Consider the following 27,824-nt stretch of genomic DNA (forward strand, 5'->3'; position numbering starts at 1 on the left):
TTTAATCAACCTGCAACTTCAGAATCTGATCAATTAGATGGAGCAGATTTCGGCTTGGAATTTACTCCAGCATCAGCTTCAAATTCAGCTCCAAATTCAGCACAGAATCTAGAAAATTCTGCACAGAATCTAGACAGCAATATTACCCAGCAAGGAGCTGAGTCTTCCATTCCGTTACCTTTCCCTCAAAGAAGTGTACAACCAAGAAAAGAAATGGAGGAAGAAAAGGCTAGGGAATATCAAGAATTGGTGAAATTATTCAGCAAGGTTGAAGTGAATGTGCCTTTGCTTACCATGATCAAGCAAATTCCAAAATATGCCAAATTCCTCAAGGATCTTTGTGTGCACAAAAAGAAATTAAAGGGGAATGAATTGATAAGTATGGGAAAGAATGTTTCAGCATTACTTCAGCCAGTACCTCAGAAGTGTGAAGATCCAGGAGTTTTCACCGTGCCTTGTGTGATAGGAGATTGTATCTTTGAGGATGCGATGTTAGATCTTGGAGCTTCTATTAATGTGATGCCTAAATCAGTTTTTCAGTCATTAAGAATTGGACCTTTGCAGCCTACAGGTGTAGTGATTCAGTTGGCCAACCGTAGTCAAGCACACCTAGCAGGAGTGATTGAGGATGTATTGGTAAAAGTGAGGGAGTTAATTTTTCCTGCAGATTTTTACATCTTAGATATGGAGGGTGATGTGCTTGCAAACAGGGCTCTGCTTATTCTTGGACGCTCATTCTTGAAGACTGCTAGAACCAAGATAGATGTACATGCAGGAACTCTTTCTATGGAGATAGGAGACACAGTGGTTCATTTCAGCATTTTTGAGGCTATGAAGCATCCTAGAGAGGATCATTCTATACTTAGCATGGATATCTCGGAGGAATTGGATGGCATGGAGTTCTTGTCAGATATTGATTCAGACTTAGAGGTTTCTGATTTTGGTATGGAGAATGAATTCGTTGCATTGTTGGAAGATATTTTAGATGTGGAATCTGATGTTAACTTAAGTGAATGCGTAGGGGATTGCTTAGGAGAAGCATTACCCCTAGGATCGCTCAGAGAGGAAGAGGTATGTGTAGGGGATTGCTCAGCAGCACTACCCCTAGAATCACCTACTATTGACCAGACACAGGAGGAATTAAAGCCATTGCCTCAGCATTTGAAGTATGCCTATTTGGGAGAGAATCAGCAACTACCTGTCATCATAGCTCAGAATTTGGAACCGGATCAGGAGGAATGATTGCTACAGATTCTGAGACAGCATAGGAAGGCAATTGGATGGACTCTGGCAGACATTCCTGGGATCATTCCTTCCATTTGTATGCATAAGATTCACTTAGAGGAGGATGTGAGGCCAGTGAGACAACCACAGAGACGACTGAACCCTTTGATTTTGGATGTGGTAAAGAAGGAGGTGACTAGACTCTTACAGGCTGGCATTATTTATCCAATTTCTGATAGTAAATGGGTCAGTCTCATCCATGTGGTTCTGAAGAAGTCAGGGGTGACAGTGGTAGCTAATGAAGAGAATGAACTGGTGCCCACGGGAGTGAAGAATTCCTGGAGAGTATGTGTGGACTATAGGAAGTTGAATCAAGCAAGCTGAAAGGATCATTATCCACTTCCTTTTATTGATTAGATGTTAGAGCGGCTGGCAGGTAAATCCCATTATTGTTTTCTTGACGGTTATACTGGTTATTTTCATATTTGCATCGACCCAGAGGACCAGGAGAAGACTACCTTCACCTCCCCTTTTGGTACATTCGCATATCGTAGGATGCCATTTGGATTGTGCAACGCTCCAGGTACTTTTCAGCGATGCATGGTGAGTATTTTTGGTGATTTATTAGAGCATTGCATGGAAGTATTCATGGATGATTTTTCTGTTTATGGCTCTTCTTTTGATGCATGTTTGGAAAACTTGTCTCGAGTTTTGAGTAGATGTATCGACACGGATTTGGTGTTAAATTTTGAAAAGTGTCACTTTATGGTAGAGTATGGTATTGTTTTAGGTCATATAGTCTCTAGGAAGGGCATTGAAGTAGATTCTGCTAAAGTTAGCACTATATCTTCTTTATCTTACCCCGCATGCGTGCGGGAGGTTCGAGCTTTTCTTGGACATGCAGGTTTCTACAGGAGATTTATTAGAGACTTCAGTAAGATTGCTCTACCATTGTCTCAGCTGCTTCAGAAGGATGTTTTGTTTGATTTCGATCAGAGGTGCAGAGAGGCTTTTGACAGATTGAAGGAGGCTCTTACTTCAGCACCTATTATCAGACCCCCAGACTGGTCCTTACCTTTCGAGTTGATGTGTGACGCTTCAGATTATGCAGTGGGAGCGGTACTAGCGCAGAGAGTGGATGGAGCACCACATGCTATTTGCTACGCTTCCAAGACTTTGGACTCAGCTCAAGCAAACTACTCAACAACAGAAAAAGAGCTTCTTTCTATTGTTTTTGCTTTAGATAAATTCAGATCATATCTTCTTTGTTCTCATGTGATTATTTTTTCAGATCATGCAGCTTTGAAGTATCTCCTCAAGAAGCCTGATGCAAAGCCTAGATTAATCAGATGGATGCTTCTGCTTCAAGAATTCGACGTAGAGATACGTGATAGGAGCGGGAAGGAGAACTTGGTTGCCGATCACTTGAGCAGGATTGAAGGAGACTTGGACCATTCAGCTATTGATGATGATTTCAGGGATGAACAGCTTCTACAGCTGCAGGGTGAGTCTCCATGGTATGCGGATCTAGTGAATTTCTTAGTTGCACATGTTTATCCCAAATAATTTTTGAAAGCTCAAAGAGATAAATTAAAAAGTGATTCAAAATTCTATGTTTGGGATGATCCTTATTTGTGGAAGTTTTGTAATGATCAGATCATTAGGAGATGCATACCTGACTCTGAGTTTCAGTCTGTACTTACTTTTTGTCATTCTTTTGAGTGTGGAGGACATTTTGGACCACAAAGAACTGCTAGGAAAGTTTTAGAATGTAGTTTGTATTGGTCTACCCTTTTTCATGATGCTTATGCTTTTTATCGATCATGTGATAGGTGTCAACGAACTGGGAACATAGGACTTAGAAATGAAATGCCTCAACAATTCATATTATTTTGTGAGATTTTTGATGTTTGGGGTATTGACTTTATGGGTCCATTTCCTGGCTCTTTCGGTTTTGCTTACATTTTATTGGCAGTTGATTATGTTTCCAAATAGGTGGAGGGTATTCCCACTCGGACTGATGACTCTTCTGTTGTTGTTAGCTTTGTCGGGTCTCACATATTTTGCAGGTTTGGAGTACCCAAGGCGATCATAAGTGATCAAGGGTCTCATTTTTGTAACAGATACATGAAGGCTTTGCTACATAAGTATGGGGTTACACATAAAGTTTCTACATCATATCATCCTCAAACAAATGGGCAAGCAGAAGTGTCTAACAGGGAGGTGAAATCAATTCTTGGAAAGACTGTGAGACCGGATAGAAAGGATTGGAGTAAGAGACTTGAAGATGCACTATGGGCTTATAGGACTGCTTTCAAGACCCTTATAGGAATGTCTCCATATAGGATTGTGTATGGAAAAGCTTGCCATTTACCCGTGGAGATTGAGCATAGGGCGTATTGGGCGGTTAAAGCATGCAATCTTGATAGTGAAACGGTTGGAGAAGAAAGGAAATTGCAACTTCAAGAACTTGAAGAGATTAGATTGGAAGCTTATGAGAACTCACGGATTTATAAAGAAAAGACCAAGAGATTTCATGACAAACAAATTGAGGTGAAAGACTTCCAAATTGGTGACAAAGTACTTTTATATCGATCTCGTCTCAAATTGATTAAAGGTAAGTTGAGATCTAGATGGGAAGGACCTTATTGTGTTACTAATGTTTTCTTTTATGGAGTGGTTGAGATCCAGGATATGTCTACTGGCCAGATTTTTAAAGTTAATGGACAAAGGCTTAAAAAGTTTCATGAAGGAGTTAAGGGCTTGGTGGTGGAGGAAATGGAACATGTTGATGCTATCTACCCGAGTTAGAGGGGAGTTTCACTTTATCTTTTGTTTCTTTGCAAATGAATAAATTTTTGGTGCTAGAAATTTTCTTATTTGTTTAGGAAAAGTTTCGGTTTCATTTAGAATTTTCTTGCATAAATAAATTTTGAGTCTCATTAGTAGTTTTTATTTTTGCATAGTTATAGTTTTGGAATTTAGGTTTTATGTTCATGGTAGTTACCATTTCTTTGAGTTTGATAGTCTTTGTTTTAGGAATAAATGGTACTTCCTTCTTTTGACATTTCTTTGTATCATTTTTAGGGATTTGAAAAGGAATGTTAAATTTGATTATCATGTTTAAAGACTTTATGGCATGATTGAACTCTAGGATTGCAAGAGGTTGATACTAGTGATGGATTCTTTATTGATGGAATGGTATGATAACTTTTATTTACCTAGTGAGGTTTGAGCCTATTTTAAGTGATGCACTTGTAACTTATTTCACTCTAGAACTTGCTTCAAATCTGATTTATACCTTTAGATCATTGTTGAGTCATTTTTATGAAACTTACTCCATTATCACATTGTCCTCACATATTTTTGCTATTTCTCTTGTCATGAATCATCATATCTTTATTCTTTTCTCATGTTCTATTTCTTTGGATGTGGTTAATTTGGATAATATGTGATGATTTTATTTGGCCGGGACGGACAAATGAGTAAGTGTGGGGGAGGTGTTTAGTTTGAAATTGGAGTTCTTTTGAGCTGGAATCAGAAATGTATTAAGCTGGAAAGAGGAAGCACAGTGGGAGTTGGCTGTGTTATATTGTTTCGGTAATTGATACATTTGAGTGTGAGAAGATATATTGTGATTAGCTTGGAATTCTGGAAACTGAGTAGCTGTGGAAATCTGTAGGAATTCAGGTGCAGAGCTGAAATCTTGTGTATCAGTTTTAGTATCAAAATCAGAATGCAAGATTCTAAGTGAAGGAAGTTTAGTTAGAATTTGAGAAGATGTTGAAACAAATGGTATACAATATTTTTATTGCATATGCAAACACAAGGAATGATGGCTTCAGAATTTATTCTGAACAAAAAGAATGCCGGAACAATTCAGTGAGGAAATTGAAGGAAAGGGGCAGCAATTGAACTAATACAGTGAGGAAAATGCCAGAAACAGAATTCAGAAAAAAAATAAACAACAAACTGTGCAACTCTGAATTATCATACTTTGAAAACCTTAGGAACTCTTAAGATTCCAGCAGCAATTGTTGTTTAAATCTTGATAGCACTCTCAACCGGCTGGAAGAATTCTGGTAGTAGTAACTTGCTGAAATTCTGAATTTTCAGCAACTTCTAAGTGATGTTATTAGCTGAAATAAGATGGAAATCAAGTTATCTTTTGACTTAAATGATTGTAAAGATTAGTGAGTTGTTGCAGCATGAAGTGAAGCAGCAACATTAGGTGAGGATACTAAGTATTAAGTTGAAAATTCAGAGAACGGTGAAGAAGATTGTGACATTCTGTGAAGATGAAGTTGAGAGCTGTTGGAGTAGTAAAAAAAAAAAAATTCAACAATGGTTTCAAGGAGAAGAGAAGCTCAGATGAAGTGTTGAAATTCGAAGTAACAAATGGGACGTTAGCATAAATAGCTTCTACAAAAATGCAATTCAATCATTGAAATCTAGAAATGGCAAGTCATTTGATAGTACTTGAAAGGCTGAATTTTGGTGAATGAGAGGAGTAAAAGAAGACAATGATAGGTCTCAAGTTGGGAAGTGAAATTCAATTCAATGAAGAACAAGTGAAAATCAAAAGGAAGGGTTGTAACGACCCGATTTTCCCTATTTCAAGTTCCAAATGTCCATAAAAATATTTGGAAATACTTTTAAAATATTCTAGAGATTTTTAGAAATTTTTAGAGTATTTTTACGTAATTTTTTGAGGTCGTTTAGTATGTTTACAAAAAGAAAGAGATTTTGAAAAAAATCGTTGAAGGCGAGGTTCGAACCCACGACCTCGGGTCGGACGGACCCAAGCCAAAACCGGCTTGACCAATTGAGCTAGGAGAATTTTGTTAACTCTATATAGAAAGAATTAAGGATATAGTATAGTTTGGAATAAAACCCTTATATATATAAGGGAATTAGGTTTTGGATTTTTCCAAAAACCCAACATCTTCTCCCGAATCTCCTCTCCTCCCACGCACGGCGCGGCAATTTACTCCTGCTCGGGCGACGGCGAAGAAAAGGCTGGGTTTCAATTTCCGGCGCCGGCGAAGCTTCCTCCCGGCTAGTTTTAATCCGTGGGTGGTTGTCTCGACAGAGGAGAACTTGGGAGCACGAAGGGATCGCCGGGAAAAGTAGCTACCCGAACCCTAGAAGCTTCCTTTCCTTCTTTCCGGTTGTAAGTGCAAGAAACCCTAAGTAAGTACTACTCACCTGTAGTAGGATAGCTTCGAAGTCTAATTCTTGTAATTTTCTTCTTGTTCCTGAAGTTTCGGTTGAAACTTAGGGCTGTGGATGAGATTGGATTCGAGTTTTCTGTAGTGAATGGTGTTCGGCATTCTGCGTGAAACCTGCTTGTTTAAATGTGAGACAGAGATGGCTGTTATGATTTGTGCTCTATATGAAACTTTGGATTTGGTTGAGATCTTAGAGTAGATTTTATGCTACCTAATTGCACCTGTGTTGACCACTACAGAACTTTGTTTTTAAGCATGCATAAAGTCTTATTACAAACTTGAACCACAATAATTCTCTAGATCTTTAATGTTGCACGTAGTTGGAAACTTCTTTGTTGTTTGTTGCTTGTTACATCTATAGATTCCAAGCTAATTAATGGAAGTGCGTCTGATATTAATTTGGCTAGCTTTACAGTTCTATGTAGAGAATTAAGGCATGAGATGAATTTTGGAAAGTTGGAAAACTACTCTTACAGAATCATAGCAATAGCACATTTTAGATGTTACAAAGATGCAACAAAATGGATTTTTCCAGAGTTCGGATAGTCTTTTAAGTTGACTTTTGAAGTAGTACACCTTGCCTTTTTGGAATAGACATGCTTAGCTTGGATGGGAACTTTATTTTCAGATTATTTAATTAACATTTTCAAAAAAAAATAGCATGCTTAGAAAGTCCAAGTTAGCTCTCTTTTGCTCTATTTTATAGCATGATTAATAAGTTCAGATGTGCCTTCTTTTCCTTTATTTACAGTATGTTTAGAAAGTTCAGATTTGCTTTCTTTTGCTTTGTTTTATAACATGCTTAGAGAGTTTAGATTTGTTTCCCTTGTGTTATTTTTATATAGCATGCTTGGTTAATTGTAATCGTATACTTGTTAGATATATCTAAAGGATTATAATAAACTCTAATAAAGGATTATGAGAAGAATGAGTAAAGAAAAAGACCAAGGTCTAGTTAAAAAGATATAACAAGTAAACCAAAGTAAGAGGCTAGTATCCAACTTCCAAGATTGTCGTTAAATAAATCCAGATGACCAATTCCAAGGTCTTGGCCCTGGTAAGACCAAGGTCTTTACCTCATAGGACTAGAGGCTCGCTACCTCAGTCACTATTAGAGAGCGCGCAAAACAAAGATGGTACTAAGCCTGGGCCCAAAGAAAAGTAAAAAAAAAAAGAAAGAAAAGAACAAGTAGAAGAAAGTAAAATAGAAATTAAAAGATTAATTTCTAGTATAAGGATATAAGAAAATGAAGTAAGTTTTATGCTTAGAATCAATAAAAGTTTAGTTTCTTTAATTCTAAGCTTATAGTGTTAATTTCCTTATTATCCTGTCAGTTAGTGAGCATGTTTAGTATTCAGTTTTATTTCTGTATACCATGAGTACATGCAGTTTTGCTTTAGCATTTCAGTTTCAGTATTATTGCATTACTTTTATGCACTTCGAGTTTTTATGAGATAGATTAGTACTTACTAAGCGTTTTCGCTTATAGTTTTGTTTTCTTTCCTCCTACTGCAGATAAAGGAAAAGCTAAGATATGAAAGGGAGGCGACAGGGTGGTGGTGGTGATGAAGGTGTGTGGTGACTGGACTATGGAGAGATCCAAAGAGTGCTACCAAACCTGCAAGACCTATTTGATTAGAGTTTATGCTTTAGTTCTTTTCTTTAACACTATTATGAAGTTTGTGAGATTGTAGTTGAGTTTATTTCCGCATATGCACTTAGTCACTTTAATTATTTGTGGAGTGAGATAGTTGGTTGTTTTACTGTTATTTTTATAACTGCATGGTTGTGAAAAATGAGTTCCAGCCGCCTGTGGCTGCGTATATATCTTATGTACTATGGATTTGGTCACCGGTACAGGGGAGACTCTGCCGAAATTTTCTGTAGGAATTCCTCTGAACCGTGATAAATCTAAGTATTACTAATACTAGCGTCAGTGACACTAGTAAGTAGAGTAGTAATTAGGTAACGGTCGCCCTTAGAGAATAGTAGTAAGAAGGGTGGGTTGTTACAGTTGGTATCAGAGCAGTGTTCCATTCTCCAGCATCACACACATATCAACATCATCCTCGCCGTCTCCAAGTAAGAAAGTATTTAAATCCTTTCTTTATTCTGCTTTTCTTATTATTAACTGCAGTATAGAGTACTTTTTTTTTTTGAGTACTAAAGTAAGATAGAAGATTTAGTTTCCCTTTTCTTTATTAATATTTATGTATGATTAGAAGGGTTAGAGAGAGGATACCAAGTCTTTTTCCTTGCATAATTAGATGTTAAGAAAAAGGATGTCCCCGTACCGTTCGTACGAACCAAGATCAGGAGAACGAAGAGCTTAGATCAACTGAGCCCAATCTCTCTGAAGTTGTTGCCTAACCCGTAGACAAGTAGCGTAACAACAACAAGTGATTGTCAATGATGGCAAACAGCTGCCAGGCCTCTCCCTCCTCCTCCTATCACTACAGAGGCTCCGTGGTAATTGAGACTCACCACCACCTGTGGAGCCACCACAAGATCCCAGACCGTATACCTATACAAGGTCAAGTCGAAACCAGAGCTTCAGCACGATCGAGCCCCGGGATGCCTGTGCTTGGTTTAAACACTCAAGCAAAGGCTCTCAGGGATCGACTCAAGCTCATTGAAGCTGACATTGAGTTCTTTAAGCTTAGAAAGTGAAGACATAGTACTAGGCAATGATTTAACTCTATTGTAGTGCAGTGTAAGAATTTCCAAGCACTCGAGTTTCCCGATTGCTTCAGGTAATGCTTTTAGCTGATTGAAATCTAACCTGAGCTCGATGAGAGCAGTACACGATCCAATAGTGTAAGGGAGCTCTTCAAGTTCATTTGTCTCGATGTTCAACCATCTCAAATTTGTTAGGTTCCCTATTGTGTGGGGAAGAACATAGAACTGGTTAGAACTCAGATTGAGGTTGACTAGATTTGTAAGGTTCCCAAATGTAGAAGGCAGAGTTTTTAGGCGGTTTGCATGCAAATCGAGATCGATCAGATTGGATAGTTCTCCAAATGATTCAGGTAGGTTTATGAGTTGATTGGAGTGGATGTCAAGCTTTGTTAAGCATTTCAAGCTTCCTATAGACGTTGGAAGAGCCATGATTCGGTTCTCTGATATCTTCAATTCAGTGGCTTCTTGTAATTTTCCAAGTGAGTTTGGAAGCCACTCGATTTGGTCCATTAGCTTGCCTTGGAGATCAATGACTCGAACTCCTTTCTTAGCTGAAGTTTCAATTAAGTTTGCCACTTGGATGAGGCTTAGCTTTGTATCGCCATTAACTATAGGGAGAATGAGACAGATTTTGAGAGCACGAGGATACCAAAAATTCAAATATCTATGTCGAGTGAATAGACACAATGAAACAACAAATTTATATCCCAATAGTTTGAGTTTGGCTGAGTGAATCTTATCATGCTAAACAAATTAAGGTCGCTTAGATTAATCATACTTTAAACTCTAAATGAGCCAATCCATCAAGTTAAGAAATCTAGGTCGTCTTTGAGCATTCCAAAACACCAAGTTGAATCTTTAACAAGGCAACAAGTAAGAAAATATAATAATATTACCTAAGATTTTTTACCTAGCAACAATCAAATGGTTAATCACAAAGGCATGCATGATCTTAAATTGTTAGATAGTACCTTAAAGGTTGGCATGAATCTTGCTCTTTTTCACTTATTTATTTTAGCAAAATGGCAATGGAATTCGAAAGGCTTGAAGAAAAATTTGCCTTGGGACCTTCAAATTGCCCCGTGCTTACAACTCTATGAGCTCAAGAAGCACTCTTCACAAACAATCATTCAATCAACAAACTTACTTCAACATAATTGAAGAAAGAATTAAGCAAAGAAAGCATCCATTGCAGAGAAAATAAGCTCAAGCAGAGAATAAACTGACCTGAGTGGGCATCATCAAGCTTCGATAAAGAATTCGCCTCCTCTTTCTTCTCATCCTTCAATTTTTCGACCAAACTCAAACTTCTACCAATCCCATCGTTAACTTCCTCCTTCCACTTCTCCTCTTCCTCCTCCTCTTCGGTTTCCTCTCCTGAGACAGTCTTAGATACTCTCTGAATCAATTCATCAAACACTTGAAGGCTCTTATCCAGCTCCAGCAAGGCCATGGCCTCCCTCCTATGCTGCTGGCTCTGCAACAGGGCTAGGTTCCTCTTTACCTCCTGCAGCAAAGAGAAGAGCTTCTGCGGAACATCAGGGGGCCTCTGCGTCTTGGCAATCTCCCAGACTCTGAGCTCCTGCTCACTGTCTGCTGTCCTGATCACAGCTATGGCTGCCTCAACTTCCTCTATGGACGGCCTTGGTGGCAGGGACCTGTAGGCCATCATGATCTCCTCCACAGCCTCTATCACCCCAACGGAGGTTGATTGTGTTGGATTCCCCATTGCTTTTCAATTCTGAACTCTCTTTCACAAAACTCCCTTAAGAGGATCTGCTTTGTATATGACGATGAGTTGGAGCGACCTGGACTCTTCTTTTATATTATTATTATTATTATTATTATTATTATTATTAATCCATCTTCGAATCCATTAATATCGGATATGATTGATCCAGGCTCGCAGAAATTTTTCACCAAGATAAATCTAGAATTATAACCAATTGTCTTTGTACTGGATTAAGATTAAGTGTGTCACAATTAAAAAAAAAAATTAAATAAATCCAGTTAGCCTTAATAAATACATATAAAGGGAACATTCTCTAGAGTGCAAAAGTGATCCAGAGGATCCCGCCTGACAACTTGAACCTACTGCTGTATTATAGTCCCGAAGACGTCACAATTAAGAATTGATATGTGAAATCAAGAGTATAAATAGATTTAGTAAGCATCTAAGAGTTCATCGATTTTGATTTGATTTGAAGTGATTCTAAATTCTCCGTGTCCGTGAGAAACCTACATGTAAATTGTAAAATACCAAATGACAAAATAGCCATTACGTGTACGAACCCACATTTTCTATCCGAAGGAAATACCGCATGCTTTCTGAGTTTTTCTGCATTCCAGTGCCATAGTCATGCACTATGTGGCATCACTCACTGATTCCCTAAACAGCCTAATGAGCTTCTATTTGACATTTATATACTAGAGATGAGAAAGAACACGCCATGTAACAGCTTTGCGGCGGACCTTTGCCAACCATTAGTACCAGCTGAGATTTCTCATGGCTCTAGGAATTTCGAATCTTTGCATTGAAGTCTTTCAGCGCGTCTCCCATACCCAGCGGCTGGGTCTGAATATTTGCTTAAGAAGTGCCATTTTTGGAACATTCCAATGCTCCACATGCCTGCATAAGAACCAAACTCAATCATCTGTTCATGAAAAATGGAACTATTGACTTTGTGGTTGCAGAATAATTTCATTGCCTGCAAACCCTCCCGGATTCAGCATCGAAATAGTATTCTGTATAGCCAGTAGCTGCACAAAAACAACAGATGAAACGAAAGAATGAATGTATCGAGAAGTTGGAATGAAATACTCAGGTAACACAAAGGACATCAATTTCATGTACATAATCAAGAAATTAATCATATGGGGGGATAACAGAAAAAGTAAACTCTTGAAGGCGGGATCAGATATACCGGAAAGAATTGGTCTCCAAGGAAATGACATGATGCAACTGAAACGCCAATGTCCAATTGATTTATCCTGAGATCAACTACTTTGGCTGTAATGTTTGATAAATATACAAATGTATCAACTCAGAATGAGGATGATAGCTGACGAGTGAGATGCATGCAACTTTTGCAGCCTTGCATTTACTTGGGGAGAGATCATATCCTACCAAATATGAAAACCACTTTACCTCAAAATCCTCCCATTTTGTGAGTTTCATGTTAGATTTTTCAAGCAGTGATCCGAAATTTGAACAATTTCTTTTAAAACGACGTAGACCTCTGAAAGAACCTGCTGGGTCAGCAAATTCACAGTCATCTTCATAAGCATTCGGTGTCAAGTTCCCTGTATCAAAACCAATGACAAAATAGACTTTACAAGTGAATGTCGAAAGTAGATCAAAGACTTACCTGTCTTAATAGACAAGCGTTTTAGAATGATCTAAAAAGGCCCATAAAAATTGTCATTGTTGCACTTTAATAATACTCATAAGCAAGTGCCTATAATTGTGGGCAAGGGAAGTATTGAATGCTGATGGAGAGTAACTCCAGTGTGATGTGTGACAGAAATTTAAACACTCAGATTGATGAATGGATGTTTTCCCACATGAACTACAAGGATAGCACTTGTTAAAGGAATATTATTAATCTCCTGCTGATTTGCATCGATATTCTTAGAGCTACAAACGAGCTGAACCAAGTTGAGTTTGATGATGTTCAAGCTCGTTTGTTTATCTTATCGAGCTTATTCAAGCTTGTTCGCTATTAAGCTCAAGCCAAGGTGAAGCATCAGCTGAGCTCAACTAGCAACATGTTTGCCCATAGTTAACCTATTGACAAAATAAATAAAACTTCCATTATTACTGATATTATAGATAATCAAAAAGGGTAACATTTGTAAGGTAAAAAAAAGACACGACACTCAGATTATATTCTTGAAATGTTTGAATTAAAAACCAAACAAACTAAGATCATAATGTAACTTTAGATAAGTTTACAAATAACTTGGTTCGTAAAATATTTGGAAGCTTTATTCACGAACTTTATCGAAGTTAAGCTCTTATTGAGTGAATATCAATCTTGTTAATGGATAATATGCCCGTTTACAGCCTTAGATATATTACTATGTTCCATCACAATTGTTCCCTACATGATATTGAATACAATCATTTCCCCACAATATCTATCGATAAAATCTCAAAAAGTGTTGTAGCTACCAAATTCACGTGATTTACAACAAAGTTAACCACAAAAATGCAATCTTGTGGTATTTGTGTCACCGAATATATCATAAGAGTCAGAAGATTGGTAGAAAATATCCATAAATCTATGCTGGTGAATGAAATTACACAAACTTCCATGAAGTTTAAATTAGTTTCGACCCTATGCCATTCCAAAATTTTAGTTCATGAATGAGCATGAAAAGAAGAGTAGCGGCCTAAAATCCATCAATCCAAAATTTATAGTTCATGAATGGAAACGAAATTAAGAAGTGTAGCAGACTAAATCCAAAAGCTCAACAGATGCAAACGTTCTTCGTTGGAAACCCTAGGAATGGAAGTTCTTTTACAAACCTGTGACGAAGTAGGAGCGGGCGAAGTCCTCCTTGATGGCTTCCGCAACCTGCGCTCTGCCAGTCAACAATCCGATCGCGCCGGCGGAGACCTCCTCAGCGGGGCCAGTCGGCGGAGACGGCCGGAAGAGAGAAGCGGCGATACCGAGGAGCTCGGAGCCGTACCAGGCCAGCTTGAGAACAACGTTTTCCGACTTGGACCCCTCGCGGCTCGCAGGCGAAGGGCTCCTGCCCTCGCACCGGACTTGAGTAGGCCTCCCGGAGGCAGCCTGGCGGCGGAAGCAGACGATGCGGGGTGGTGCGGGCGAGAGGCGGAGGACCGAAGCCATGGCTTTCCGCTGTTGCCCTGGGCAACGCGAAGGAAATGGTATACTTGCCGTATACCGTAACGGTGAGAGTAGAGTTCCTGTCACCGCCGCCATTCTCTCCTCAGACTCGTTGCCTGGCTTCCAAAAATCGAACATGTTTAATAATTTTTCAAGACGAATTTAAACTCATGATATTTTATCCAATGATTTGCCAGCCGCTGATGAACTTTATATATTTATTATTCTTTATTATATTATACAATAAATATACTTTCATTTCCAATATGTTTCCATTCAACTTTGAATAATTCAAATTATACTTGAATTTGTCATTTCAAATTGATGCAACAATGCAAACCAAATTTAACTTCGAATTTAAATAAAATTAATATTTCATAAAATTTCGCCATTTTTTTGCTACTCTAAAAAGTACAACTATAATAGTTAATTACTAAGTGCTATTTTGGATAAAATGATAATTATTCCATGAGTAACAAATAAAAAAGTTTATATTGTTTCCTAAATTAGAGGATGTTTGGCAAGTTGTTTTGAACTTATAAGCTCTTTCGTAATTTTTTTTATAAATAATTTATAAGTGGTCAAAATAAATTGTTTTTAAAAAAGTGCTTATTTTAAAAAACAATTAAGGGAGATCCTATTTTTTTTTAAAAAAAAATATTTTTTATTAATTTTCTTCTCTAAAATATCTTTATATATTTTTATTAATCTCCATCTTATCCTCTATAAAATTTTACTTTTTTTTTTTTGCCTAACTTTATCTTAAGATTTAGAAAAATAAAAATATCAAATATATTATTGATCAATTTTTAACTTATAATTTTTATTTGAAATATTAATGATATCATTAAATTTTTTTGAAAAAATCTAAATCAAATTATCAAATAATTTTATTTTTTTTATATAAGTTTAACCCATTATAAAATTATAAATTATTATACACAATATATTAATAGTATTATACCCTTTTGATAATTTTGATAATAAAACGATTTTATAATATTAAACACATCAATATTTTTAAATTATTTAAAATAAATCCATCCAAACATTTTAATAACTTATTTTTAAAATAAGACCTATAAACTGCTTTTAATCAATTTAGCCAAACAATCTCTTAATATTAAAAATATCCTAAAACAAAATAACCTCAAAGAACACTAAACAGTCCTTATTTCAAATATATATCGTAATCTGTGAAGTGTAACAATCTCTCTTTTCATTTCTTCTTAGATTTTTCAATTCCAAATTTTATCCGAGTCTGATTGCAATGAATAAACCAGCATCATAGCTATCAGCTCCAAATCCCTAATCCACACAGCAAAAATAAGACAGTTCAAAATATGCCCAATTAATCTGCAAGTACATCTTTCACTATGTGTCATCCTAAAGGAGTAGAAAGATTTGCAAATTCACATATAACAATCCTAATTCTAGGAAACAAACAGCGTCGATAACTAACACGAGAAGACTTGTTTGGACCAACATCTACTACACGAGAAGACTTGAAGAAATACGGTCTACCATTGCACATAACAGCAATCTATATCATCCATGTAAACCGATTGAACCAGATGGCCAAAACTTTTCATGTTCTAAGAGCAATACGCATTCGCACTAGTCCTCTTTCTTAGCTGTCTCAGGTTCTTCGATTGCAGCTAATCTTTCAACAAGAGGTGGATGGGAGTAATGGTATGCTGAATACCATGGATCAGTGTTCATGGCAGAAAGGTTCTCCTCCTGAATGGGGACGGAAAAAAAAGATGTGTGACCCAGAATGATATCTCAAATCATAAATTCTATCAGCGGGCATTCGGAGATTAGCAGAGGAAAGCAGAAAACTTCTCAAATGTTTACGTTGCAATCTAGATAAGAAAATGCGAGGCGATGAGGGAATATCAAATGCGAAGAGAAGGTTACTAAAACTCACTTGCAATTTGACAAGGCCTGCACGAAGCGGTTTGGCATAACCTAGTTTCTTGGCAAAAGCATCAGCCTATTATGCACATAAAATTACATTTAAGAATACACGGCGTACCAAGGTAAGAAAACAATATGAACATCTATGATGGAAACCAAATAACTCCATTGTTACAGGATAATAACATACTAACTAAAGTACCTGAAATTCGAATGTCCGGCTTACAAGATTGAGACCAAAGTTCAGAAGGTGCTGGAGGGGTATAACAGTATGCTGGAAATAAGATACTCTAAATTAGTACAATGTGATGCTGTCAATCTAAACACATTGCACATGGTGCTCCTGTGTAGACACATGGCAATAAGGAACCTGCACTAATAATTAAAAACAAGGCAGTGATATCTACATGAGATTTAAGATACAGAATTCAAGAGTCATGCCATGATGAAAGTTCAAGGCACTCGGTTTGACTTGCCATCTATGTCATGTATAATTTGGTCAAACATTTTGTTCGTTTCAAAGCTACTAGTGCAGTAATATTTCTCATCTATAACACTGCTCCATTCACAAGTTCTAATTTCAAGATATACTACAGTACGTCTTACAAGGATTATTCATTTATTCCAATCTTCAAGACACTGAACAGACAGACAATACCAAAACAAAGGAAGCAGAAATAGTACTCGACCTCAGAAAGCTACATAGTTCTAACCTTTCAAATTTTGTAGTTCAAATTTTCCGCATGTGTCATTTTCAACATGCAATGGAACAAATTGAACAAAGGTGAATTTGCTATTATTATTGTTAAAATTATCAGCATTTCTATAATTAAACATGATCTTCAATTAAAATCAACATGCTGTACCAACTCCACTTTCACTTAAGAATAACTTTCCAAGTTAGTTGCAAAGTAAATTAAGGGGATACTAAAGTCAACTGACTAACTTTTAAGTCCAAAAAAAAAAAAAAATTAGTAAAGATTATGTAGAACGCTGGTAAGGATACTACTAATAGAAGAGATGTTACTATAATGAAAGCATTGAAAATAAAACAAAATGCAGAGGAAAGACACCTGAAATATTATGAGACCAATAAGTATTGGCTGAGTATCAAAGCCAAAACTTTCAAAAAGATCTTTTGAGTTCCTCACAAGAGTGTATCCTCCAAATTGCAAAAGTGTGAGAATCTGCAAAAATAAATAAACAAGTTATTAAGTCATAGCAGTCAGGTAGTATTAGGATATCAGACAAAGGTAACTTTTAGCTATCTCGATTTATAAAAGCTCAACCTGAGCCTCTTACCACAACAAAAATAAAAAAGTCTACCAGTAAAGGAACCAAAAGTATTTAGTACATAATCTTCATGTTTTTAATACCAATACAATTGCATCAGTCCCTAAAACAAATAGCATTGCCGAAGGGCAACTTTAATGGATGTTTTACTACTGCATATATGCATTTAATAGGATATGTTCAAGGAACAGAGACATAACTCTCCAATTATCATGGATAAAACAATTGATACACAAATGCTCAAGATGGACATGATTTATCATGGATAAAATAATTGATAGATAAATGTTAAAGATAAAAACATGATTCTTACAATCAAATTTATCTAGCTTTGCTATTACAACAAAGCAATTACGAGAACATATTCATGGTTGTGCTCATTGAAGCCGGAGAAAATTGTCCTGATCCTTGGTAAAAATTGATGAGAAAACATTTGGGATAAGCACTAAACAGAAATCCTTCAAATTTACAAACATTATCAAGATATACGTGGGCATTTGCAATCTTAATAACTACCATTTGGTAATTATTCTCTATCTGAGTTAATTGATTTCATATCGCAAGTTTAGCCATTAGGTATTTTATTTAGGCCTCAAATATAGTTGTACAAATCAGAACAAATATTACATTAAAGATTTCTTCCACTTCGATCACCTTGAGGGGAGGGCTCAAATCTATTGAAATCATACGACCTTACCTCCGCTGTTCTCCTCATTCCCCCCTCCACAGATCATGATATCTACCAATTCTTGGCGGTTAGATAGCATGTAGCATGAATCCTCACAGAATCCTTCCCTATACCATTGGTCCATTGTATCCATGAGCCAAAAAATGCTGAATGATAGGATCGAGACCAACCACACTATCACAGCCTACTTTCTATTTCTGCATGATCCCTGGCTACACCTATTTTGTGTATCATGCAATGCAAACCAGGTCATTAAATCCCTAGATCACACCTTTGCTGCTTCCTCTAGATCTTTGTTCTGAAAATCAAATACAAAATCCTCAGATTGGGTGAAAATAATGCTCACAACCACACGACAGATCCAATCAACACCTTGACAAATCTAAATGCCAGTTAAGATCCAGGCCTTGCAGCCAATAATTTGAATCTGCGTCTAGGCTCCAGTTCTTATGCACCTTTAAATTGAGGCATCGTGAGTTCACCAAAGTGTAAAAAGGCTCCATGGCACACTAAACCCACCTAGAGAATAACTTAAAATCCTCCAATAAGTATCTTTCGGTCATAATGCATGCAAAATGCTTTTCATAGTTTGTGCTGTAACCATTTTTTTGCATCTTCCATCTTAGAAGACAGATGACAAACAACAGAAAAAAAAATACAAGTCTTGTGATGAAAGTTAGAAGCCTTGTGATGCTAATGACAATATAATTTTTTGCATGACAAGGATAATTGAATCTTTTAGATAGTACATAGGAGGTAGATGAGCATTAAAACCACATATTTATCCCATTCTTTTGATTTCTGATTCATGGGTGAAAATTGAATGTTTCATATGTGAATTATAATGTGCATCAATGATACAAATTGTGAATTTGTATGATTCAACAATTATGCATGTTCCTACGCCTTGCACCTTGCCTCTTAGGTCCTATTATGTCTTAGTACCTAGTTGGACTAGTGCCTTCGAATACATTGCTTGTAGCAATCACATTCAATAAGTTGTGAGACCTGCCCTTATGATGCTTATCCTCGTGTCCTCCAAATTGCCACCCAGTAACCAGGATTACTCTGTTAATCACTTGTTTTCTCACCTATCTCCTTCATGAAACTTCTCAACACTACCCACAGCTTCTATGCCCTATACCTCTCCTTACTCCTTCATGACACTACTTTTCATTGAAGGACAGGAAGCTACTATTACCAAGCCTGCCAAAATCCAGTACCTCTTAATGTATAAAATTGGGAAGGAAGCAAGGGTGTGGCCCCTGCACCCCTCACGTGACCAAAAATGAGAGAACCTTGGGGATGCCTATAAGTAAAAAAAAAAAGGAAAGAAGAAAAAATGGGGAAGAAAAGCTTAAGTAGGCAAAAAAGGATTTAGCAAGCAAATTTGAAAGTCTTCATTAAGTCACTCCCTATTGCAGGTAGTAACATTAATTCAATGTTGTAAATTAATCCTCCTAATTAACAAAATACACATGCTTAGCAACTTAAACAACTAAATTATATCAGATGTCAAAATCAAAATCATGATTTTACAAATATTATGGCATTAAACATGATAAGAAGCTTCAGAAATATTGAAGTGGAGTATAAAAAAGCACCTGAACAGCAATGAAAGAATACATTGTGTGATTGAGTTTCCAATGTCCAAGTTCATGGGCAATAACTGCAACAACTTCCTCTTCATCTTTGCACTACCAAAATTTTTTATTTTAAATATTCAGCAATGGAAAAGCATTTAGTTCCGATGAAATATCAATAGTGTTTGTGCTCAATCATCAGACTCATCTAAGTAACATATTTGATCAACCAGTTTATTATTAACAAAATTGGTAATTTTGAGTGAGTTCAATTTCTATATGGAAGAAAATTAACTTTTAAATAGGAACACAATCAGAATGAAATTCAACCTTGCAAAATTTGCATATCAACAAAGCCTTGGGTAATTAATTTACAAATCAAAACATGGGATGTTCACAAAGAGAAAGATAAAAGAGAACTATTGTAAAGGTAGATTGAGCATGGAGAGAGAAGCAAGAAAATCAAGTGATCCTAGAAATGAAGCATCACGTCGAGCAAAAGAAATACCACCTTGGAACCAACTGAAATAAGGTCATCATAATAAGCTTTAACACAGAAAGAAATACAAAGTTCTTTTTTCTCAATTATGCTGACAAATACTCAATCATGCTGCAAAATTTCCATTTCATTACGAGAAATTAGCTATTGTATAAGGCAGAGATATCAAAACTTGGTGAATAATAACTAGGTTGACAGTTAGTTCGAACATAATTCCTGATAAGGCAAAATAAATTGGGACTAACATGCTAATGTCTCAATTTAAATTATCAAGATCCTAAAGAACTAAGTCAATATATTCACACAATGAGATTCATGTTTCTCCTATCTCTGTTAAGCAAACTATTTGTTTCTTATTGAAGAATTTTACAAGAAGAAGAAATTTGGTATATTTTCATTCATTTTATGAAGAGCGCCAACAGATAATGAAGTGAAAAATAAATACAAATGAAAATTGAACCAAAACAAACCTGTTGGATCAAGGTGTCATAGAGAACAATACGTTTATTCTTTAAAAATCCATACATATAAGCCTGTTGAGTAGAAAATACATAAAGAATTAGAGCTTGTGTGAGGTGGATATTAGGTTAAATCATTGCATAGTGCATTTGTATTATGCAAGCACATGCACAGATACATATGCAATCCTGTTAAGTAAAATATGATTTACATAATATTTAAGAGCTTAATCAACATAATAAAATCATAAAAAATAAAATTCACTTATCATAGGATGAATAACAAATGCAAATAACATCTAAAATACTGCCAATTGTATGGAAAAAAATTATTTTTTATTCTAATGGATATCAAAAGTATTTATGTGAAGGAGCAAATTAGTGTGATCTGGATAAGGCAAATGATTGATTGAAGCAATATGCGATCACATGGATAGCAGGTAATATTCTATATATGTGGAAGTAGTAAGAGAATGGAATTCACCAGTACCCAGACTTTGTACCAGAGCCTATACTATGTAAACACAAAAGAGAGGGACAGACTCATAGTACAGAAAATTTAGCTCCCAATACAAGAATTTTTCTGCAGTGTTGTGCATTTAGGTCTGTAAGTTAAAAATATTTACACAAATAGGACTATAAATTCGTGATCCAGAAACCTTTTATCAAATAGGTCCATTGTCAAACCAATGTCTAATGCACAGTATCTGGTAAATCTTCAGATTGCTTGAAGAGCAGCTAACAAGTAAAGATTATAACTTAGGTAGACTTCTATATGAGAAGCAACAGTAAGAAACTATTGCTCAGAGAGACGAGACGCTGACTTGTGCTCTTGCAAGTCAATCAAAGAAATCATACTTGATATCAAGGACAATTTGTTAAGACTAAGAAATCTTTTCCAATTAAACATATCATTCAAAACACTTCAAGAGAGAGACACTAAGGACAGCAACTACATTTCATCAACATATGCAATTCATCTATCGAAAGAATTTCCCGATACAGAAACTATGTCAATAGCCACCAAACGCACAAACCCAAAACACTGCAGGATCAAGGGTATGCTTAATGTGCAGCACTTTACTTTTGCAGCTTTACTTTTAAAGAAACCATTGTAAGTCAACATAAGTCAGCTTTCCACAATTTCATTGTCATTTTTCACAATATAATGGGCAATTGCCTCAAAAATAGACCAAGAATTTGCAATGAGCAGAATGTGAACATAATAGAACCAACCATGAGAATTTAATTACCCTGAGAAGCACAGATACTGAATGTTGGACAAGATTCCCACGATTGTCAAAAACACAAACAACACATAGCCCAAAGAATATTTATCAAGCGTGGAAAATTCAATGCTAAGCAATGAGAAACTATCTAACATTTGGCTACTAAAAAGGTCTGTCCACAACTTCTGACTTCATCTTAAAACAGGATGGATCTGTGTCATGGGTGAGTTTTATTCACTACCTCTCAAACAGCTCAGATAAGAAGCCACTTTCACTCATTTTGTCACAAATAGTATAGTATGTTTAACCATGAAGAAAATTTACATTGAACAGACAACTACTACAACAATGGGATTGAAATAAGGAAATCATCAGCGAGATTCAATGCTGAATAAAACATATAATATTATTAGTAAAAAACGAAATTCAAGTTTCATATAAAAAAATCGCTCACATTGCTATGTTTAGACCTTGTCGATCCATCAACAACAAAGAGCTTCTTCAAAGGGAACTTCAGTGAAGCAGCAAGCTTTTCTATTTTCTCCCTCAGCTCTCCAGCGGGAAGCTGTTAAAAAGTGATTACACAAACTAATAAATATATTTTGGATTGCCTTGATTCTATAAGTTTATTAATGCTTAATAACAAAAAAAACATGCAACTTATAATACTAGCTAGAGAAAAAAGCTTTCAAATAATTGAGACTATAAAGGGTCCATATGTGATGGATGAAATGCAAAAAGTGTGTGCTGCATTTGTGTTTTTTTATCTACTAATTGCTAGAGCCTAGAAGAGCATCGTGTCAAGTCATAGCCGGAGTATTCTTCAACATATTATAATCTATAACATATAAGAAAGTAAATTAGCATTATGCCATTATATGCTCTGCATACAAACAACTAAGCGACTAAGTGGCAAAAAGATACTTACAGGAGTGAACTTATTAAACAGAGGCGCTATTAAAATGGGATACACTGTCATCATCGCGAGGCAAAGAACAAGGATGAAAACCCAAAGATATATTGCCAGGTATGGACCTCCTTTCTGCAGCAAACCAGAGTAAAAATTGAAAAATATTGACAAATTATAGAAAATAAGCCTCAATCTCGCCAACAATCAGCTTATATAAATGGCTCAAGATTATAACCTGGACTATGACTATAATTGCTGCAACAATTGGTGGGCCAAGGAAGATAGAGATGCAAATTCCCTTAAACATGTCCATCAGAAAAAGCCGTAGTGATTGCTGCACGAAGTGCACGAAATTAAAACTAAGTGTAGTGATTGGTGCACAAAGTGCACAAAATTAAAACTAACCTAAGTTAGCATCTAAGTTTTGATCAAAATCATAAAAAAAAAATTACAAAATTATCATATAGAAAAGAGAATTGAAGTTGACAAACCTTGTTAAACCCATGTCGTGCCTCAATCACAAATGTAGAATAAAGCGAAAATGGCAAATCAGTTATCTGCACGATGGAAGCCATAGCGGTAAATACATTATTGTGTAAAAGAGAATCCCTGAGCACAAAGTTTATCACCAAAAATAGCAATTGCCAATAGTAAGTGTAACTTTAATTCTAAAATTTAATAATTGTCAAGAAGTAACCCAATTGAACTTCCTTCATAACAGCAAAAAAATAGATATGATGTCACACTAATCTGCTTAGGTGCCCTAACATATTTATCCAATAGCTTATAGATTCAAACATGCAAAATTCAGAAGATACTTTAAGTGCAACAGAATGAAGAACAAAAGTACAGTTTAATGGTTTAGGTGAGATCTTAGATTTTTTAAATTTTGCTCCAATTCTTTGTAAAGTTGCTCACACCATAACCAAATTGGACTGGTGCAAGAATGTCATTTGAACTTTAAAAACCACTGAATAATATCACTAAGTCATACTCATTTGAACTTTAAAAGAACTATATTATGATCTTGTTCAACTATCATGAGCATGCAAGAATGTTAATGAGGGTAAATATCAGAAGAAAAAAATGTTGATGACCTGAAGGTTGTTAAGAAGAATAAATACATACCTGTGACCAAACCATAACACCAGCCAGAAATGACAATGTATGTATGATTTCATTCTTTGGATTTAAACCGATGTACAAAGCAAAGTTCCCAGATAGCTGTTGTGAAATATATATTACAAATGAAACAATAATAAGAAAATGTTAAATATAAAACAAAACAAAGGCTATTACTTTACCTTCCAAAACCAAGGTAATATTTTATAGTATAGAATTGCAGTGTCCATCACTATGGTCACAGCTTCATGAACAAAGTGAAAGTAGCTGAAGAATCAAAGACAAGAGACATGTTATCAAGATGAAAAATGGTCTAGCTAACATAATACCTGAAAAGTAACCTAAACCAAAGCAATAAGTATTAAATTTGGTTGTGCACAAAAGACCGCACATTACTAAAACTGCATCATTTGGGGCAAAATCATCAGTATTAATAAGATAAGTAAATAAAATAAACCTTTTATCAATGCTATAAGCTCGAGCTCTTTCAAATTTTTCATCACTAATTACTCCCAGCAGCGGCTTAGGTAAGTTGGGTAGTTTAAGAGCTGCATGTTGCCGAATATCTAAGTATGTTTCAAAGATATACATACAGATCATAAAGCCTGCCATAAAGTGAAAAATTAGTCAATGACAAAATAACACACTAGACCATCTTCTCATCCAATTTTGAATAAAAAAATGCAACCAGTAAATTGCTCAAATTATCAAGAATATCCATCATCTACAGAACAAATGATCCACAACAAACATCTTGTACAATTAAGAACTGTTGAAATCCCAATGCCTTTTTGTGTAAGAAAAACTGCAAATCAGGTTTCATATCAGACATAGATCACTGAATTGTAATATGGTGAGTCAATTTGCTGGTATGTGAAATGTGAAGTTAATAATTTAGCAAGATGTTAATCACAAAGGATGAAAATGTGAAAAGATTCTCCATATTCCAGTACACAGTCCAATCATTTTAGAAAGAAAAACGTATTAATATTTGTACTAAATCTAGCAGGAAAACCTCAATGAAGTTCATTGGTGGGATCAAATTCATACCGATAAACCCAAATAATTTGAACTCACGTCCTTTCGTTGTTGGTAGAAGGAAAGTCTCAGTATTTACAAGACATTGTTCATAAAACCTAGTGACCAATCACGGTACTGAAATATGAGATGAACAACACAAATCGAACGAAACAGGACTTTTGATCCACCTCAGGTGTCTTCCTTATATCGCAGACACCAAAATAAACAACGATCTATATTTTAAAAAAAAAAAAAGAAAAAAAAAACGACATGGAAATGAAAATTGAAGCAGCAGAAATAGAAGGGCGAAAATCCGACAAACGCCTTGCATTTCCCAATCACGAAATCTCGTGGATGAACCAGGAACTCGAAATCGAGCAAGCCCAATGGGTCAACCCCAAAACCCATGGGAGATCAACAGAGGCAAGAGAAAGTGCCCACCTAGGACAGCCTCGAGGTAAGGGAACTCCATCTTTTGCGGAGAGGAAGAGGAAGAAGAAGAAGAAGAAGAAGAACAGCGGCTGTCGGAGACTACAGCAGCCGTGTAGAGCAGCGTCTGGTCGGGGGAATGGAGAGAAGCGGCCGACGTTGCCGAGAACTGCGTCGTCTGCGATCGCGTAGAAACTGCTCGATGGGGAACTAATTGCGACCTAATGACCGTAAATTTCTTGTTAAATAGGTCCTTTATTTTATTGGTTTTGCTTAATTGCTGCCCGAGAAAAACTTTTTTAAAGTATAACCGTGAACCTGTCTGTATTTAGAGGTGTTTGGTTTAGAGGAATAAAAGTGGACATGGGAATAATAATTATTCATTGTTATTGTTAATATTTGAATTACATGAATAAAATTTTTATAATTAGATAATCATTTATTCTCATATTTCTTTTTAAATGAGTTATTACATTATTTTCAACAATTAAAATATTCTCTTATTCTAAAAATATCTTTTGATCTAAAATTAAAATTTACCTATTAATATCAAATATCAAAATATATTTATTTAATTTTTCTTTCATATTATTTTATTTTTCATTGTTCTCTCTCATCATATTTTCTCTTTTCTTGTCCCCTCGGATGGGTCTAGTGGTTAGCACATGAGGTGTTGCCACAATATCTTCTCTTTTCTTATTTTATCACAACTTTCTCTCTCCTCAATCTCTCTGTAAAGCCTGAAAAATTCCCGAATTTATTTTAGAAATATCCTATGATTTCTCAAGATTTTTAGGATATTTTTACATAATTTTTTGAGTACCGGAAGTAGTAAAAACAAATAAGTCGCAAAATGTTTACGCGGGAATCGAACCCGGGACCCATCGAAGCCTACGACTTATTATGTGTTCCGGAAACCAAGTGAACCCAGCAGGGCCGTGCTGAAAGGATAGGAAATCAAATATATTTATATTTGATTTGGGAGAAATAACTATTCGATATAAATAGAAAACTTAAGTGGGATTGGTTTATTTCTTTTGGGTTCGGCATTTTCTCTCCTCACCGAAGCCTTTCTCTCCCTCTCCCGTTTCTTTCTCTCGGCGCAGCAAACAAAGCAAAGGAGACCTAGGGTTCCTTCCCTAGGATAGTGTGTTCACTTTCCGGCGACAACACCAGCACGAAGTCGGTTCTTCTCCGCGAGAGCGAGGGCGTAAGCGGTCGTCGAGCAGGCGATTTTCCGAAAACCTAGCGGATAGGATCGTGAAAACCTTACAATTGAAGTAAGAAACCCCTCACTGCGGTATAATTGCTCTCGCTTGTTAGTTTTGGCATTAGTTCGGTAGTTCTACAGTTTTCGGTTTTAGGGTGTGCTTTTAGTGCACACCAAGCATTCGGTAGAATGCACCAGTAGGCGTCCTAACAGCATGAAAAATGTATTAGAAACATTTTATTCACTTATTATCGGTTATTACAGCTATATGGATCGGATATCCATTGACACAGTAGCCTCTAGGTTCGGATAACCTAGCTCTAGGTTCGGATAACCTAGAAGTAAAATAAAACAATATTCAGTATTTTACTTTTATTCAGATGGTACTGTACTTGGATCGAGATATCCATGGGTTGGACTCCTCGTCCCTAGGTTGAGATAACCTAGTAACCGGATTGTTGGAATGCACGCACGTAGGTACAGTTGCCAGGGCCCCAGCAGCATGTTTAGTATTTTCATCTATTATTATATATAGTTTTTCCAAATATATACTCAGTGATGGAAACACTAACTTAGTTTCAGTTTCAGTTAATTATCTCAGTTAAGTTTCATGATTTGAGTTCATGACCAGTTAGATGTATATGCATGACCAGTTCAGTATTTCTGCTTAGTTTCAGATACAGTATGCTATGCTCAGCTTGTTCGTATGCCATGATTAGTTCAGTACATGTTTGTATGCCATGCCATGTTGTCATGCTCAGTTCAGTTTTCAAACAGCATGTTTTTAAAAACATAATCGCATCGTTGCATGTTTTTGTGAAGTAGATGGTTTCTTACTAAGCTTCTTAGCTTACAAATGTTACTTTTCTTATACTGCATATACCGGTAAAAGAAAAGTGGACTAGCGGAGGCTGGAGGGCGATGCTACGATGATGTGTGTGTGCAAGGGGTCTGGAATAAAGATCCTTGGGATCTACACGCTTTTATTTCAGTTTTAGTACTTAACATGTCTAGTTCTATGACTTAGTCTTGTTACTAGGTGTTATAGCTTAGTAAACTATGCCTTGTTTAGTTTATCATGTTTAGAATGTTAGTATTTACATGCTAGAGTATTTTTCATGTATCTAGAGCTTGTGTATGTGACTTTTGGCACGAATCAGTGCTGGAAATCAGAAATTCTGATTTCGTTTCAGACTATCAGAACCTGGATCGGTCATCAGACCGATCCAGTGCCATTCCTTTTCCTGGATCGGTCAGCCGACCGATCCAGATGGATACAGTAGCCTACTGTATCTCCCTGGATCGGTCAACCGACCGACCTAGCATCGAACAGAAGGCATCCCAGCGTCTCCAGGTGCCTGGATCGGTCTGCAGACCGATCCAGACACACCTGGATCGGTCTTGCCGACCGATCCAGCAAGGCACAGAATCGCGGCAAGTTTGATCGATCCGTGGATCGAACAGCAGCTAGC

General features: G+C 36.3%; 4 protein-coding genes across 4 annotated transcripts; 1 reads left to right on the forward strand and 3 right to left on the reverse strand.

Moving 5' to 3' along the window:
* The first annotated feature begins 213 nt into the window (after positions 1 to 213).
* On the forward strand, positions 214 to 4,035 carry LOC121979712. The gene is made up of 6 exons (XM_042531697.1): positions 214 to 1,071; positions 1,252 to 1,569; positions 1,642 to 1,807; positions 1,997 to 2,314; positions 2,516 to 2,741; positions 3,294 to 4,035. Exons 1-6 carry the CDS (start codon positions 214 to 216, stop codon positions 4,033 to 4,035), a joined length of 2,628 nt encoding a protein of 875 aa, XP_042387631.1.
* A 5,010-nt stretch (positions 4,036 to 9,045) lies between these two features.
* On the reverse strand, positions 9,046 to 10,952 carry LOC121980776 (plant intracellular Ras-group-related LRR protein 5-like). The gene is made up of 2 exons (XM_042532981.1): positions 10,363 to 10,952; positions 9,046 to 9,743 (listed from the first exon to the last, which is right to left on the reverse strand). Exons 1-2 carry the CDS (start codon positions 10,862 to 10,864, stop codon positions 9,046 to 9,048), a joined length of 1,200 nt encoding a protein of 399 aa, XP_042388915.1. The 5' UTR covers positions 10,865 to 10,952.
* A 350-nt stretch (positions 10,953 to 11,302) lies between these two features.
* Positions 11,303 to 14,121, reverse strand: LOC121980777. The gene is made up of 5 exons (XM_042532982.1): positions 13,667 to 14,121; positions 12,284 to 12,438; positions 12,060 to 12,126; positions 11,844 to 11,895; positions 11,303 to 11,764 (listed from the first exon to the last, which is right to left on the reverse strand). Exons 1-5 carry the CDS (start codon positions 14,085 to 14,087, stop codon positions 11,680 to 11,682), a joined length of 780 nt encoding a protein of 259 aa, XP_042388916.1. The 5' UTR covers positions 14,088 to 14,121; the 3' UTR covers positions 11,303 to 11,679.
* Positions 14,122 to 15,318: 1,197 nt separating this feature from the next.
* On the reverse strand, positions 15,319 to 25,371 carry LOC121980778 (CAAX prenyl protease 1 homolog). Its single transcript, XM_042532983.1, has 14 exons — positions 25,155 to 25,371; positions 24,151 to 24,298; positions 23,876 to 23,960; positions 23,700 to 23,795; positions 23,063 to 23,128; positions 22,807 to 22,905; positions 22,590 to 22,703; positions 22,116 to 22,226; positions 20,445 to 20,507; positions 19,497 to 19,589; positions 16,985 to 17,098; positions 16,114 to 16,185; positions 15,922 to 15,987; positions 15,319 to 15,731 (listed from the first exon to the last, which is right to left on the reverse strand). The coding sequence occupies exons 1-14, from the start codon at positions 25,183 to 25,185 to the stop codon at positions 15,609 to 15,611; spliced, it is 1,281 nt and encodes a 426-aa protein (XP_042388917.1). The 5' UTR covers positions 25,186 to 25,371; the 3' UTR covers positions 15,319 to 15,608.
* Positions 25,372 to 27,824: the final 2,453 nt, after the last annotated feature.

The sequence above is a fragment of the Zingiber officinale genome, chromosome 5A (genome assembly GCF_018446385.1).
Source record: "Zingiber officinale cultivar Zhangliang chromosome 5A, Zo_v1.1, whole genome shotgun sequence".
Lineage (NCBI taxonomy): Eukaryota > Viridiplantae > Streptophyta > Magnoliopsida > Zingiberales > Zingiberaceae > Zingiber > Zingiber officinale.

Excerpts from the sequence above, each read along its gene's own strand:
- LOC121979712 (XM_042531697.1), top strand. The coding sequence starts at position 214 with ATGGAGGAAGAAAAGGCTAGGGAATATCAAGAATTGGTGAAATTATTC. Across the intron at positions 2,315-2,515 it reads CTTACCTTTCGAGTTGATGT|ATCATGCAGCTTTGAAGTAT; the intron begins GTGACGCTTCAG and ends TTATTTTTTCAG. Across the intron at positions 2,742-3,293 it reads CTGCAGGGTGAGTCTCCATG|GTTTGGAGTACCCAAGGCGA; the intron begins GTATGCGGATCT and ends CATATTTTGCAG.
- LOC121980776 (XM_042532981.1), bottom strand. The coding sequence starts at position 10,864 with ATGGGGAATCCAACACAATCAACCTCCGTTGGGGTGATAGAGGCTGTG. Across the intron at positions 9,744-10,362 it reads GCTTGATGATGCCCACTCAG|TTAATGGCGATACAAAGCTA; the intron begins GTCAGTTTATTC and ends TTCTCCCTATAG.
- LOC121980777 (XM_042532982.1), bottom strand. The coding sequence starts at position 14,087 with ATGGCGGCGGTGACAGGAACTCTACTCTCACCGTTACGGTATACGGCA. Across the intron at positions 12,439-13,666 it reads CCGCTCCTACTTCGTCACAG|GGAACTTGACACCGAATGCT; the intron begins GTTTGTAAAAGA and ends GTTTTGATACAG. Across the intron at positions 12,127-12,283 it reads CAAAATGGGAGGATTTTGAG|GATAAATCAATTGGACATTG; the intron begins GTAAAGTGGTTT and ends AGTTGATCTCAG.
- LOC121980778 (XM_042532983.1), bottom strand. The coding sequence starts at position 25,185 with ATGGAGTTCCCTTACCTCGAGGCTGTCCTAG. Across the intron at positions 23,129-23,699 it reads GTGTTATGGTTTGGTCACAG|ATAACTGATTTGCCATTTTC; the intron begins GTATGTATTTAT and ends TCCATCGTGCAG. Across the intron at positions 22,704-22,806 it reads CAATTATAGTCATAGTCCAG|AAAGGAGGTCCATACCTGGC; the intron begins GTTATAATCTTG and ends GGTTTGCTGCAG.